At 43.0% G+C, this 14932-nt stretch overlaps 2 protein-coding genes across 26 annotated transcripts in view; both read left to right on the top strand.

The window, feature by feature from the left end:
- The window catches only part of C13H6orf58 (chromosome 13 C6orf58 homolog), a 129546-nt gene extending 125381 nt beyond the window's left edge, over positions 1 to 4165 (top strand). Inside the window, exon 7 of the mRNA XM_068985522.1 lies at positions 3633 to 4165. Coding sequence (XP_068841623.1) covers positions 3633 to 4165 — 533 coding nt within the window. The remainder of the gene's footprint in view (positions 1 to 3632) is intronic.
- A 1332-nt stretch (positions 4166 to 5497) lies between these two features.
- Positions 5498 to 14932, top strand: part of SNAP91 (synaptosome associated protein 91) — a 163571-nt gene continuing 154136 nt past the window's right edge. For all 25 annotated transcript variants that reach the window (XM_068985047.1, XM_068985045.1, XM_068985042.1 and 22 more), the window contains exon 1: positions 5498 to 5627. In XM_068985047.1, coding sequence (XP_068841148.1) covers positions 5498 to 5627 — 130 coding nt within the window. The remainder of the gene's footprint in view (positions 5628 to 14932) is intronic.

Here is a 14932-nt window from a genome sequence, read left to right as displayed (position 1 = left end):
TTTTTGCTTCAGCCCATTATATAAATATGTAAGATTGTCACATAGGCTCAAGGAATTTTATCTTATGAAATGTGCTTTTTAAAAATTAATTTATTTTTTATTAAAGGATAATTGCCTTACAGAATTTTGCTGTTTTCTGTCAAACCTCAACATGGATCAAACATAGGTATACATATATCCCCTCCCTTTTGAAGCTCCCTCCCATCTCCCTCCCCACCCTACCCCTCTAGGTTGATACAGAACCCCTGTTTGAGTTTCCTGAGCCACACAGCAAATTCCTATTGGCTATCTATTTTACATATGGTAATATAAGTTTCCATGTAACTCTTTCCATACATCTCACCCTCTCCTCCCCTCTCCTCACGTCCATAAGTCTATTTATTCTCTATGTCTGTTTCTCCACTGTTGCCCTGCAAATAAACTCTTCAGTACCATTTTTCTAGATTCCGTATATATGTGGTATAGTGTGGTATTTATCTTTCTCTTTCTTGACTCTGTATAATAGGTTCTAGGTTCATCCACCTCATTAGAACTGACTCAAATGCATTCCTTTTTAGGACTGAGTAATAGTCCATTGTGTATATATACCACAAGTTCTTTATCCACTCACCTATTGATGGACATCTAGATTGCTTCCATGCTCTCAGTTCAGTTCAGTTCAGTCGCTCAGTCGTGTCGGACTCTTTGTGACCCCATGAATTGCAGCACGTCAGGCTTCCCTGTCCATCACCAACTCCTGGAGTTTACCCAAACTCATGTGCATTGAGTTGGTGATGCCATCCAACCATCTCATCCTCTGTCGTCCCCTTCTCCTCCTACCCCCTATCCCTCCCAGCATCAGGGTCTTTTCCAATGAGTCAACTCTTCGCATGAGGTGGCCAAAGTACTGGAGTTTCAGCTTTAGCATCAGTCCCAATGAACACCCAGGACTGATCTCCTTTAGGATTGACTGGTTGGATCTCCTTGCAGTTCAAGGGACTCTCAAGAGTCTTCTCCAACACCACAGTTCAAAAGCATCAATTCTTCAGCACTCAGGTTTCTTCACAGTCCAACTCTCACATCCATACATGACCACTGGAAAAACCATAGCCTTGACTAGATGGACCTTTGTTGGCAAAGTAATTTCTCTGCTTTTTAATATGCTATCTAGGTTGGTCATAACTTTCCTTCCAAGGAATAAGCATCCTTTAATTACATGGCTGCACTCACCATCTGCAGTGATTTTGGTGCCCCCAAAAATAAAGCCTGACACTGTTTCCACTGTTTCCCCATCTATTTCCCATAAAGTGATGGGACCAGATGCCATGCTCTAGCTATTGTAAATAGTGCTGCAATGAACAATGGGATATATGTGTCTCTTTCAATTTTGGTTTCCTCAGGATATATGCCTAGGAGTGGGATTGCTGGGTCATATGGTGGTTTTATTCCTAGTTTTTTAAGGAATCTACATACTGTCTTCCATAGTGGTTGTATCAATTTACATTCTCAACAGCAGTGCAAGAGCGTTCCCTTTTCTCCACACCCTCTCCAGCATTTATTGTTTGTAGACTTTTTGATGATGGCCATTCTGACCAGTGTGAGGTGATATCTCACTGTAGCTTTGATTTGCATTTCTCTAACATTGAGCAAGGTTGAGTATCCTTTCATGTGTTTGTTAGCCATCTGTATGTCTTCTTTGGAGAAATGTCTGTTTAGGTCTTTTCCCCACTTTTTGAATAGGTTGTTTGTTTTTCTAGTCTTGAGTTGTATGAGCTGTTTGTATATTTTGGAAATTAGTCCTTTGTCAGTTGTTTCATTCGCTATTATTTTCTCCCATTCTGGGGGTTGTCTTTTCACCCTGCTTATAGTTTCCTTTGCTGTGCAAAAGCTTTTAAGTTTAATCAGGTCCCCTTGTTTACTTTTGTTTTTATTTTCATTACTCTAGGACTAATGGGTCATACAGAATCTTGCTTTGATTTATGTCATCAGGGTTCTACCTATGTTTTCCTCTAAGAGTTTTATAGTGTTCCTTCCTCTGCAATTTTTTGAAAGAGTTTTAGAAGGCTAGGCATTAGCTCTTATCTAAATGTTTGATAGAATTCTCCTGTGAAGCCATCTGGTCCTGCTGCTGCTGCTGCTAAGTCGGTTCAGTCCAGTCTGACTGTGCGACCCCATAAACAGCAGCCTACCAGGCTCCACCGTCCCTGGGATTCTCTAGGCAAGAACACTGGAGTGGGTTACCAATTCCTTCTCTAATGCGTGAAAGTGAAGTCGCTCAGTCACGTCCAACTCTTTGCGACCCCATGGACTGCAGCCTACCAGGCTCCTCTGTCCATGGGATTTTCCAGGCAAGGGTACTGGAGTGGGGTGCCATTGCCTTCTCCGCATCTGGTCCTGGGCTTTTGTTTTTTGGGAGATTTTTGATCGCAGCTCCAATTTCAGTGCTTGTAATTGGGTTGTTCATAGTTTCTATTTCTTCTTGCTTCAGTCTTAGAAGATTGAACTTTGCTAAGAATCTGTCCATTTCTTCCAGGTTATCTATTTTATTGCCATATAGTTGTTCATAATAGTCACTTAGAATCTTTTGTATTTCTGCATTGTCTGTTGTAACCTCTCCTTTTTCATGAAATGTGCATTTTAAATCTTACTAATATTTCTTATTATGCAGCCTGCTCTGATGATATTGCCATTCTAGTTCTTTTTTATCAGATTTATTGAGGTATAATTTACATACGATAAACACCAATTGTAAGAGTACAATATATGCAGTTGTGTAACTATTGTCACAATCATGATATAGAGCATTTTCATCACTCCAAAAATGTTAACTTCTGCCCCTTTGCAGTCTATCTCTTCCCCTACCCCTGGCATCTGACATGCTTTGTCTCTATAATTTTGCCTTTTTCAGAATGTTATACAATCAGAACATAAGCAGCATGTGGGGTTGGGCTTCTTTGATGTCGCATGGTACACCTGAGACTCATTTATGTCGTTTGTTCCGTTATTGCTTAAGAATATTGCACGTGTGGTTATACCACACTTTATTTATCCGCTTACCACTAGTGACATTCTTGCAGTTTGGTGTCACCATATAAAGCTGCTACAAAATTTGAGGACAAGGTTTTGAATGGAAGTTTTTTTTTTTTTCTTATTTAAATATCTAGGTGTGGTACTGCTAGGTATGGGAAGACCATCATTTAGAACCTGACAAAGGTAGTCTTGAGTTGTCTTCAGTCTTCACGCTTCCAATTAACGCTAGAATCAGTCCCAACAGTTACAAAATCATGCCTTTGCGTACTCAACCCTGAGCCAAATGAAAGAAAGCATAAAACAAAGCCAGGAAATTCACAAGTGAAGTTCTCATCTCGATTCTTCCGTAAGAATTTAAAAGATTTTTTAGTTTAAGGTAAACAACAATCTCAGAAACTGTCAGCACGTGAAACCATTAACGTAGCCAAATCCCTGTTTAGAAATCCATGTATAGAATTCAAATACACTTAATGCAGTCAAAGACTATATTCAAGTGCGAAAAATTAAAAGTGCAAAAGAGTTTTTCTTACGCACCTAAAAAACTACTCTGCATATGATCTGGAACGGGATCGATAGTCTTGTTAATTATGCGTCCTTGTAGTAGACTTCAGTATGCGTTTAAGACCAAAGTGGCGAGAGAATTAACTGCCCACGCGAGCTCCCAACTAAAACACAGACAAGTGGAGGCGCTCCAAGGAGTCGAGGACGCACAGGTAACGGCCCTGTCGGCCAACAGAATTTGACATTTTTAGATCGTCCTGCCCATCGAGGCCTCTGCTGCCTTTGGCCGGCGGGCGAGTCAGATGTAAGGGAGGAAGGGCTGGGTTCTTCCAGGCAGCGCGCCACGACGCCCCAGCCCCGGCGTCCACGGAGCAGAACTCGCGACCTCACTAGGCGGGCTGCGCCAACGCCCCCGCCGCCCGGGCGCATCCTGCAGACGGCCGGCAGGTGTGCGCGGTGTGCGCGCGCGCGCAGTGCGTGCCGGGTGCGGGTCCAGGGAGCAGACGGGCTGCCGGGCGCCTCGCGGAGGGTGGTTGGCTGGGCGGGTGTCGGCCTCCCCGCCTCCCTCCTCTCTGCTCGCGCCTGCTGGGGATGCTCGCGCGCGGCCCCCTTGCCTGGAAGCTCGCGGCCCCGGGGGGGCGGCGTGTGTGAGTAGCTGGGAGGGGGCCGCGAGGCGCTGCGTGGAGAGCTCGCCCGGGTTTGTCCGCCGCCGTCACCTGACTCGTCGGAGCAACCACAGCTGAGGTGGGGGCGGGGATGGGGCCGCAGCGCGGAGGGCTGGGGAGACGCGGCAGCGGGCGGGTGCGGCTGGCTCCTGGGGCCACGCGCGGCGGGTGGAGGGGCCGCGGAGCCGAGGGCGGGGGCTGGGCCGGGGCTGGAGGCATCGCGCCCCGGGGCACCGGGTCCGCGCGCGGCCGCACACACCCACCCGGCGCGACTTCCTTCGGCGACCCGGGCTCCGCTCATCCTGCGGCGGGCAGCGCCGCTCCTGGGGCGGGGTGAGTACCGGGGCGCCGGCTCGGGCCTCTCTGCGCGCTCGGGCCGCGCGGGGAGCGAGAGGGGATAATCCTAGGGCGCGAGGAAGGGCAGCGGCCGGGTGACAGCTCCGCGGCGTGCTCGAGGGCGGCCGGGGGGCTGGGCTGGGGCTGTCAGCCCTTCTGTACTCCGCTGTCAGGGGGGGCGAGGCGCTCCGAGACTCGGGCGCCTCCGCAGAGCCCCGGGGCGGCCCTTGCGGTGGGGCTTTGGGAACGAGGGGAGGGGGCTCCGGGCGGAGGGCCTCGGCGGGGCCCCGGAGACGGCGGCCAGGAGGGAAGGGGAGGCGGACGCGTAACATGGCGCAACGCTAGGATAATCTCCGCTGCGACCGAGCGGGGCCGAGCCGGTTGCTGCAGCGGCGCGGGGAGGAGGAGGGAGGCGGCCACGGCTTGGGTATCCGGTCCATTCTCCGAAGCCTGGGGGCTGCTCGGAGGAGACGCTGCGGCGGGGAGGCGAGAGGTGGGCGCAGGGCGGGCGCGGCGCCCAGGGAATAACCCGCACGCACACCGTGGCTGGTCTGGCACCGGAGATCAGGTTGCCGCGAAGTGCTGTTGGACAGAGGGGCGCGGAGGGGTGAGGCGGGCAGCATGGGGGTGGGGTAGGGGAGGGAAGTGGGGGGTCGTTCGGGGACATTGTCACGATGCTGGCGCCGGATCCGCGCTGAGGTTCCTGGAGGGGACCTTGTCTCGCTCAAGGCCTCCCCCCTCGCCCCTCCCCCAGCCCCCGCCAGACCGCTTCGCCGGTGCGGGGCTTAGCGCGCTACTGGCTCCGGCAAGGTGGTGCCAGGGCGGGGACGGAGAAGAGAGCCTCCGTGCGGCTGGAGGAGGCAAGGCCTGGGTGCTCGAAGGGTCAAGTCTGCGGCTTAAAGCAGGACCATCTTCCCCCACCCCCCCCACCCCCGCTCCCCTCTCTTTCCCCGCAGAAGAGGAGGCGGTAGACGCGGCCGGAGAAGATGTCGGGCCAAACGCTCACGGATCGGATCGCCGCGGCTCAGTACAGCGTGACAGGCTCCGCTGTAGCCAGAGCGGTCTGCAAAGCCACTACTCATGAAGTGATGGGCCCCAAGAAAAAGCACCTGGACTGTAAGCCTCTCTTTATATAAGTGGGATATGCGCACGGCCGAGGCGCTCTGGACGCGTGCGGCGCGGCCTGGGCTCGCTGGCGGCTTATGCTGCAGCCATGCGACCTCGGAGCCGGGCTGTCCCTCACTGAGCTCAGAATCTCCCACTGTAGAGGTGTCGCCGTGCGTCAGCCCTGAAACCTTGTCTTTGAGAAATTTTTTTTTCTCCTGCTGACCTCCAAGGTTTTAGTGGAGAAAATAAATAAATAAATATGTATGTGTATATACATATGTATATATTAACAGACACACTTTAAGATACCAAGAAATTGTGTATTCTGGTTTAAGCGCTTTTCACCTTTTTTTCCCCTAAGCCCCTTTTCACCCCGCCCCCCTTCTCCAGTCCACATTAGAAGAAACCAGGGGTTGCACACTCGTAACCGAAATAACCACGAAAATGGATTCGTGCGAGGTCAAATGTATCACCCTCGTTGTTTCCTACAGTACATTTGGGGTAGTTTTTAAAATAGTGTCATCTCTTTCAGTGCTGCTGCTGAGGTTCACTGCGTGTGTGTTGTGTGTCACCACAGCAAACTGAAATAAAGTCAAGCTCCTGAATGAGGAAATTGCACTTCACAGATAGTGGAGATTTCGTTTTCCACATCCTGGCACACTTCTTTGTCCCATTCTCAGGAACTGCTAGGTGGAATGGCCATGCTGTAGCACAAAATGGTTGTGCTTTGCCAGCATTTGAGATGGTGCAATTTTAGATGAAAACATTCAGTTCATATTTTGTTTTAAAAAAACTTGGTTATTTGATGGGAAAGGCTTTAATCTAGTTTGGAATCTGTTTCTAAAGTAAAGATTTCATTGGATTAGTGTAGTAAATGTTTTGTTACTGAAGGGCTAATAGGGATCCTTAGAAAAAGGCTTTCACCTGCTTTGAGTAGTGAGGCTCCTCACAAGTAATAATATATTCTGTAGTTACTGTTCGGTCTTTTGGACCTGCTTAGAATCTATCCTCCTGTGTTGTTTGTTGGTAAAGGTCAGTGTTGGCATGAGAGACATGGTGTAGCTGTACCCACTTTCCATCTGGCTTCCTTTGCCCATTTTCAGATTTTCTTATGCTTTAGGCCTTCCCCAGTGTGTGCCTGGTGCAGCTGAGAAAATGAAAGCACTGTAAGAATTGACTCTGGTCCTGGTACAAGCAAAGCTTGATGAAGCTTATAGCTGGATGATGTAAGGATTCTCCAGGCTTGCAAACCTGTTGTCTCATAAAAATGAATAATTTTGCTTCTAGAAGCTTGTCTGAGGGGAATACATCATTACTCTCTTCCTGAGAGAATCTTTTACAAAACGTGATTATGGTATTGTATGTTATCCATGCAGTGTGGGGTAAGAGAGGTCAGCTGGGCCAAGACCCCTAACACAAGAGGAAATTATAAATTCATGACCAGCTCGTTTTGCTGCAGTGTGCTGAATCATTTAGCCATGTTTCCATCAGTTTCCCCAACTCTGAAAGGATGACTCATGTCTGAAAGGTAGGTGTCAGTGTAGCCAATCCTCATAATAGAAAAAGCTATAGGTTGTGGATTTGCTAAATGGTTTGAAAATGATAGATCCATATATTGACACCTTTCAGAGAACTTTCAAAGGTTAGAGACTTTCCTTAAACATGTTTCAGAGAAAGACTGACTCTTCCATAGTCACCTTAATCTTTTGATCTTGGAAAATCTTTTGTAAATTTTCCAGGTGGCTGGTTTTTCATTATTGCTCTCATATGTTAGTGAGTGAGGTGATTCTGAAGATGTGGAATATAGGGGGAATGTTCCATATTTAAAGAAATCAGCTGAAGGAGGAACTTGTATCAGATTATTAAGATGAATAATCATAAGAGCTAAACATTTATTGAGCAGTTACTGTGTGCCAGGCACTGGGCTTTACATTTCTAATTTATCTTTGCTCAATAGGTTCAGAGAAGGTAACTAATATTCATAGCTTTTAACCATTGCACTTAACTACCATGTGTGGCTTTTTTAGTAATAGTTTCTAGTGAGAGGGGGGAAAGGAACCATATGAACTGGAATGGTCTAATCTTCAGAATACCCATCCTGTGTGCATGGCTTTGTGTGAAATTGAGCATCACAACTCCACATGCTTATTTAAATTTTTATGATAGGCATGAAAATTCTTTTGTTTTAAAAAATGAGCAAAAGCCAAGGACTGAGGAGTATTGGTCTTTCTCTTTAACATTTTACTTTTCCAATAAGGCATAAAATAAATTATCTTCATTTAAAGTCAACCTTAGGGTGGAATTTGGAAAGATATGTATCAAATTACTGATATGACCTATTTTAATTAAACGTGATATGGAAAATCTCAACATATAAATGAATAATGTTATATGTATATGCATTGTAGGAAGGCATCTTTGTACAGAATTCTTTGCAATGTTCCTTTCAGTAACAGTAGATGACCTTAGTAATTTATTCACAGGTTTCCAGTAACATAGCAGTTTTAAAAGTGAGTCACGCCAGTTATTAAAACAGGCAAACACATAGCTAAGTTTCTCTGTGGGCACTGAAATAATCTTAAGATTATTTAGTCATGAAAATATTAAATACTAGTTAGGAGGAAAAGAGCACAAAATGCAGAGTTGAGGCAATGAAACCAAAAAAGTTTTTGCTAGTTGGATTTGTATGTAATTTGGCAGTTTGGAGTTCAGATTAGAAGGCTGTAAGAACAGAGTTACTGGTTCTGTGATTTTTCTTTTTTTAAAACAACCTTGGGTTAATTGGGCTCAGAATCTTTATGAAATGTGTACTTAATATTATTTAAAATACTCGTTTAAAAGATAATTTTTTCTCTTTGGGTTGATAGGCCTCAAAAATTATTGTTAACTATGGTAGTCTATAAAATAAGGCTTAATGATACATGATTTATGCTTTTGGAGGAATGATTTGTTAACATCTGGAGGCAGAATTTCATATAATAAGAAGGCAGAGAAATAAGGAAACTCTGGACATGTATTCTCAATTTTTTTTCTGTGTTTTCAATAATAGTATGTTTCTCGAAGGAAAATTATATTCAGAAAAGTTTCTTCATAATCAGAAGTTATATATGAAATTTAAAGGATATGATTAAGGATAGAATCCTTAATAATCTAAATAAGGATTCTGTGTTTTCAGGTTCTTTTAGATTATGTAAAGCTTTTATTCCACACTCTACTAGAATAATGTTGCCCTTTGCACATGAAAATTAAACACCTAATCAACGTTTGGAGAAGGAAATGGCAACCCACTCCAGTATTCTTCCCTGGAGAATCCCATGGACAGAGGAATCTGGTGGGCTACAATCCAGGGGGTTGCAAAGAGTTGGACAGGACTGAGCCTGAGAGACTGAACCTGTAATCAGTGTTACTTTGACATTAGTTTTTTTGTACATCCTTTCCCTGTAACATTGTGTACCTATTTGATAGCACATAGAATATCCAGGACTTGGCAAGCATTCACCTACTTGGTTACGTTACATTACAAAATGTAAACTGTTTTACATTTCCATTGTTTTTCCGTTTCTGTTTCGTGGTTGATGGCCTAAGGGATAACCTAGGTCAAATAATACAGTAAGAGGATCCTGTATAACATCCAGTGCTTGCTTACCCAAATGCTATGTCAGGGTTAAAGAACAACCAAATAAGAGTTGACCCAAAGTAACACCTCCAGGGAGAATTTGGGAAGTTTTACACCCCTTGTATAAGATTAATTTTGGTTAACTGCTCTTATGAACAATTTCTATGTATATACTATATTGTTAAAATACCCTGTTTAAGGTTGTCAAAATTTCAATCTTAGAAATTATTAACATCAAACCAAACCTTATGAAAAAGCCAAATCGCTTATCAGTAATCCTATTTTTTTCCATTTTAAACCTCTTGAGAGTATTTAATAATGAGCTTATTCTACTAATAAGTAATTCAAATGCTAAAGCTTATGTTTGAGAGATATTGACATTCATAAATGATTCTTTCCCTCCAAAAAATAAGAAAAAAATAAGATTGTATTTCTTTTTTCTTTTTTTAATTTTTATTTTTACTTTATTTTACTTTACAATACTGTATTTGTTTTGCCATACATTGACATGAATCCACCACAGGTGTACATGAGTCCCCAAACATGAACCCCTCTCCCACCTCCCTCCCCATAACATCTCTCTGGGTCATCCCCATGCACCAGCCCCAAGCATGCTGTATCCTGAATAATCAGGTAGAGGTAATAGGAGATATAGGGTATATTTTGATTCAAGGCAAATATTGGCAAATGACCACAGAAGTCCTACCACTTTAACTTCATTTATAAAATATTTGCTAGTAAGTAAGAAATTTTATGAGTGAACAGAATGAACAATTAAATAAATGTATTTGCTTTACATAGGCTTCTTTAGGATACAGCATATAAAATATATTTTCATTTATAGAAGTGCTATTTGTATACTGATTCAGTTGATCAGTTCAGTTTTCATTTGCTCATCATATCTATTTGTGATAACTTAAGAAATTTCTATAGTGCTAATATCAAAAGCGTAAGCTAAGCTTACTGAGTAAAATTAATATGCAGTAGTGTATAAAAGCTTACTGAATACTAGGGTAACTTGCAATATGAGAAGTGTGCTAACTTGCTATAAATGTATTCTATTTTGATTTCAGTTCTCATTTAACTATTTGTTATTGTCCAAATAAACCCTCTAATTTTTTAGACCAAGGCATACTTTGTTCCTCCTCCTTGATTTCAACAGAAGCCCCAGCCCGTGTGGAAATGGTTTAGAACAGTCTGTGTTGTTTTTTAGACAGTCAGAAAGAGATGAGGGAAATAGGCTTCTAAAGACATTTGACACTATTATCATTCATACCTTAAATCTGAAAGGGTCCAGTTTGTGTGGTCCTGTGACATTCTCAGATGATGATCAGCATCCCAGGAGAGGAGAAGAGATCTTGCGAGGTGGAGAGGTTAGCAGGAGCAGAAGAAGAGTGGCAAAGAGTCTTAGGTCATATCAGGGAGCTTGCCCTAGAAATGATTTAAAATATTGGGTTGGCCAAAAAGTTCATTCATACCTCTCAGGAAGGGGGTCTGGGAAAACCCAAATGAACTTTTTGGCCAACCCAATAATTAAGTAGGCTTTATATCAGTTACTGGAACAATAAAGATCTTTTCCTGGATCATTTTACTTCCACATTTTCGGAGAAATATTTTGTATGGTATAATGTTAAATATCTTAGGGTCACTTTAGTTTTTTCTTTCCCGTTTGAGATCAGTGTGTTTAGCAGATACTTTCTTAGTACCAGTATAAAACTGATAAATCATTTTTTTAGAAGTTACTCTGGTGATTTAAGAGATTGTGTATATGAAAAAATATGTAAAACTATATATGCAGTAGGTACATTCATATCGTAATTGCAAAATTAGCTTCCTGCATTTTAGATTAAAATCTAGATGTTTGGTTCATTGCCATATTAATTTTAATGTTTAATAAATGGTTGTTGAAGTCTTAATTTGAAATTTAATCTGTGCACTTAGTTGCCATGGATCTTTCCCTTAGCTTTTCACAAGTAAGTGAAGTGAAGTGAAATGAAGTGAAAGTTGCTCAGTCATCTCCAACTCTTTGGGACCCCATGGACTACAGTCCATGGAATTTTCCAGGCCAGAATACTGGAGTGGGTACCCTTTCCCTTCTCCAGGGGATCTTCCCAACACAGGGATTCAACCCAGGTCTCCCACACTGCAGGCAGATTCTTTACCAGCTGAGCCACAAGGGAAGCCCACGAATACTGGAATGGATAGCCTTTCCCTTCTACAGTCCATGGAATTCTCCAGGCCAGAATACTGGAGTGGGTAGCCTTTCCCTTCTCTGGGGGATCTTCCCAGCCCAGGAATTGAACCAGGATTTCCTGCATTGCAGGCAGATTCTTTACCAACTGGGCTATGAGGGAAGCACTTCACAAGTAAATATCCTTTTTAATATCTTACCTCCTCTCTTCAAATTGGTTGATGTTGGGATAGGGTGTTCTTTGGAGCTTATCTTGGTTTTAATAACTTGGTAAAGAAGGTCAAATGTGACATATAACCGTGTTCCCTGAGGGCAGAGAATGCTTTCCTTACAGAGTTGTATTTTAGATGATTCAACTCCTGAGCCAGCAGCTCCCGAGATAACCTTCCATATAATCTTAATGCAGTTAAATAATTTGAAAAGCCACATTTCTTGCCATTATAAAATGTTTATTCTCCAGTTTCACTTTGTTTGTAAATTCATTTCTCTTTACAGAGGAATACTTTGCTTGCTTGTAAGGGACATGTTGGCTATCTGTTTATCTTTGGTGTTAATGTAATGTGGAAGTTTCTCTATCTTGTGCTTTTCGTAAAGGGGAGAATAGTTGAATGGTGTACCTATAAGTAAAAAATGATTGCATCTTCCTTGGAGCAGTTGGATGAAAGCACAAACCAGAGAGAGTTATAACCTGCAGCCTGCAGCCCTTCTGTAGCTCCTTTTCCTGCTTTCTCTTCCGTTTGTGCCAAGTGTGTGAGGATCCTCCTGTCCCCCTCCCCTGTTCTCCGATGTGTCCATAAGATTTCTCTATTATGCATCTTTAAGAAGGCTCTGATGTCTTTTAAGAGATCTTGTGATGTGCCATTCCTGGCTACCCAGGAGAGAGAAGCTGGAAGCTAGATCTTTGCTTTGTGTGGTTTTGCCCTGGGGCCTGATCATTTGTTTTTTCTCCTAGGATTAGCACTTTTATTTTAAGGTATAACTCTCCTTTCTGCATCACTTATTTTGTGTAATCTGTATCTTAAACTTCTCTCTCTAGCTCTCTTATGAAAATTTCAAGTATCTCCCTTGAAAACAAACAAACAGAACCTCCTACACACAACTCTCCTTGAATTCTGTGACCTTTTCCAGCAACCAACCTGTCATCCCCTTGCTTTTCTTTCACAACCAATCTTCTTGAAACAGACACTCATAATTCTAAAGACAAAAAACACAGCTCAAGCCTCCTTTGTATATTGTGTCTCTTTGGCCTAATTCACACATGAAATGTTAGAATCCTTGTAGGGTGTCAGACATTGTCCACTAAATTGCCCAGACCACTCCCACAGGGGTTCTCTTCCACTCAAATACAGTGGGTGATCAGTTCTTTTAAAACTGACCTCTCCTTCTTTAGCTGTCTTCTACTTGGTTTGATCAGTAATTAGTCTTAATCTGTAAAATGATTAATATTAGTATCTACCTCAATTTTGGTGAGAAATAAGAGAGAGAATGCATCTAAGATACTAGCCCAGAACTTGACACAGAAACATGCAGTGAGCATCAGTTATTATTACCACTGCTGTAGTTAGCATTGCTAGTACCATTACTGCTGCTGCTGCTGCTAAGTTGCTTCAGTCGTGTCCGACTCTGTGCGACCCCACAGATGGCAGCCCACCAGGCTCCCCGTCCCTGGGATTCTCCGGGCAAGAACACTGGAGTGGGTTGCCATTGCCTTCTCCAATGCCTACCTTCAGGTAACCTCTCTTTCTCTTTCATCTGTACTGTATGTCTGTTCAGATGTAGTTTTCTTTTTATTTATCCTATTTGGAACTTGATGGGTTTCCTGAATTTGAGAATTTATATGTTTCATCAGTTCTGGAAAATTCCTTGCCTTTCTGTTATCGCTGATTGTTCCCTACATCTGTTCTCTTTCTTATCTCCTTCAAACATGATTATGTATGTGCTGAACCTTGTCATTATATCCATCTCTAAATATACCTTTCATAGTTTCTAATACTTTCTTTACTATGCTTTTTCAGATATCTTCCAGTTCATTAATTCTCTCTTTAGCTATATCTTGTCTGCTTTTACTCATATTTAGTTTTTAATTTTACTCATTTATACTTTTCATTTTTGAAGTTTTTAGTATTCCCTTGCATTGAGATAATATACACTTCTTGCTCACATTTTGAGTTTCTCTTTTATTTCTTTACCATTTCTAACACAGCTCATTTTATATTCTGTATCTCACAGATCAATTACATGAAGCTCTGCTTCTGCCATTGTTTTTGCCTGACCTTCAATAATGATTTGTTTCCTCACGCGTTTTGTAATTTTGGACTCTGAGATCACGTTGTCTAGGACTTCATCTGTGGGAATCCTAGAAAACCTAACTGTATTTAGAGAGGATTTGTGTTTGCTTCTATAAGGTCCCACATGCACTACCATTCTGGGAGTACCTTAAGTTAATTTCTGTTCTTGGAGCTTCCCATCTAATCCAGGTCCAGGTCCATAATTCTTATTCATAATTTGAAAATCCAAAAAGCTCAGAAGAGCAAAATTCTTTTGGAAATCATTTGTTGACAAAACGTGATCAGTCATAGCCATTTTATTACCGACCTTGAAGGTTCATATCTTGAGCTACAGAAAGACTGTTATATGTATGTTGCCCAGATTATACTAGGTTACTTAGTTTATAGGTGTGTGCCTCATACTACTTTTGGAAAATCTGGAAAATCCTAAATTCTGAAACATATATGGCTCAAGGGTCTTGGATAGAGGAGTGTGAATCTGTAACAAAAATTTGAATCACAAACTCCAGCAAGGTGACAAGCTATGTTTACACATGCCCCAGAGATTTTTTCCCCCACCACAACTACCAAAGACCTAGGTCGAATGAATTGTTTTCCTGTGATCTTCCTTTGCTTGAAAGTGTTCTTAGTTGTTGTTTTTTTTTCCTCCTAATTTTAGTAAGGAGGTAACTTGAGGGTCCCAGCTCTGTGAGGAGGTCTTGGTTCCAATTAGCCGTCTTGCTTAGTCCCCACCACCTGGTCTTTTGTTCTTCAAAGGGCTGTTAAAATCTAAGCTTCTGGCCACTCAGACTAGCACACGGCCTCAGGTCAGCCTTCTCTCTAGTATCAGTTTACCTACCATGTGGTTTTCTGCATCTTCTTTCATTTCTGGCCTTAGGGATTGCTTTTACCTCTTCATGAATACAGCCAAATAAGTGGAAGGTGCCTGTAATATTTATCTAAATTATCAGGTGTTTTCCTCCTTGCTAGTTTACTTGTATGCTAGAAATGCAATCCACCTGTTTTCCATCCTCTGCCCCCCCCCCCCCCATCCTCTTTGCTGCTGCTGCCAAGTCACTTCAGTCGGGTCTGACTCTGTGCGACCCCATAGACGGCAGCCCACCGGGCTCCCCTGTCCCTGAGATTCTCCAGGCAAGAATGCTGGAGTGGATTGCCATTTCCTTCTCCAATGCATGAAAGTGAAAAGTCAAAGTGAAGTCGCTCAGTCGTGTCCAACTCT

This window comes from Capricornis sumatraensis, chromosome 13, assembly GCF_032405125.1.
Source record: "Capricornis sumatraensis isolate serow.1 chromosome 13, serow.2, whole genome shotgun sequence".
Classification (NCBI taxonomy): Eukaryota; Metazoa; Chordata; class Mammalia; order Artiodactyla; family Bovidae; genus Capricornis; species Capricornis sumatraensis.
The sequence above is the reverse complement of the archived record's forward strand: the minus strand, read 5'-3'. Positions and strand labels throughout refer to the sequence as shown.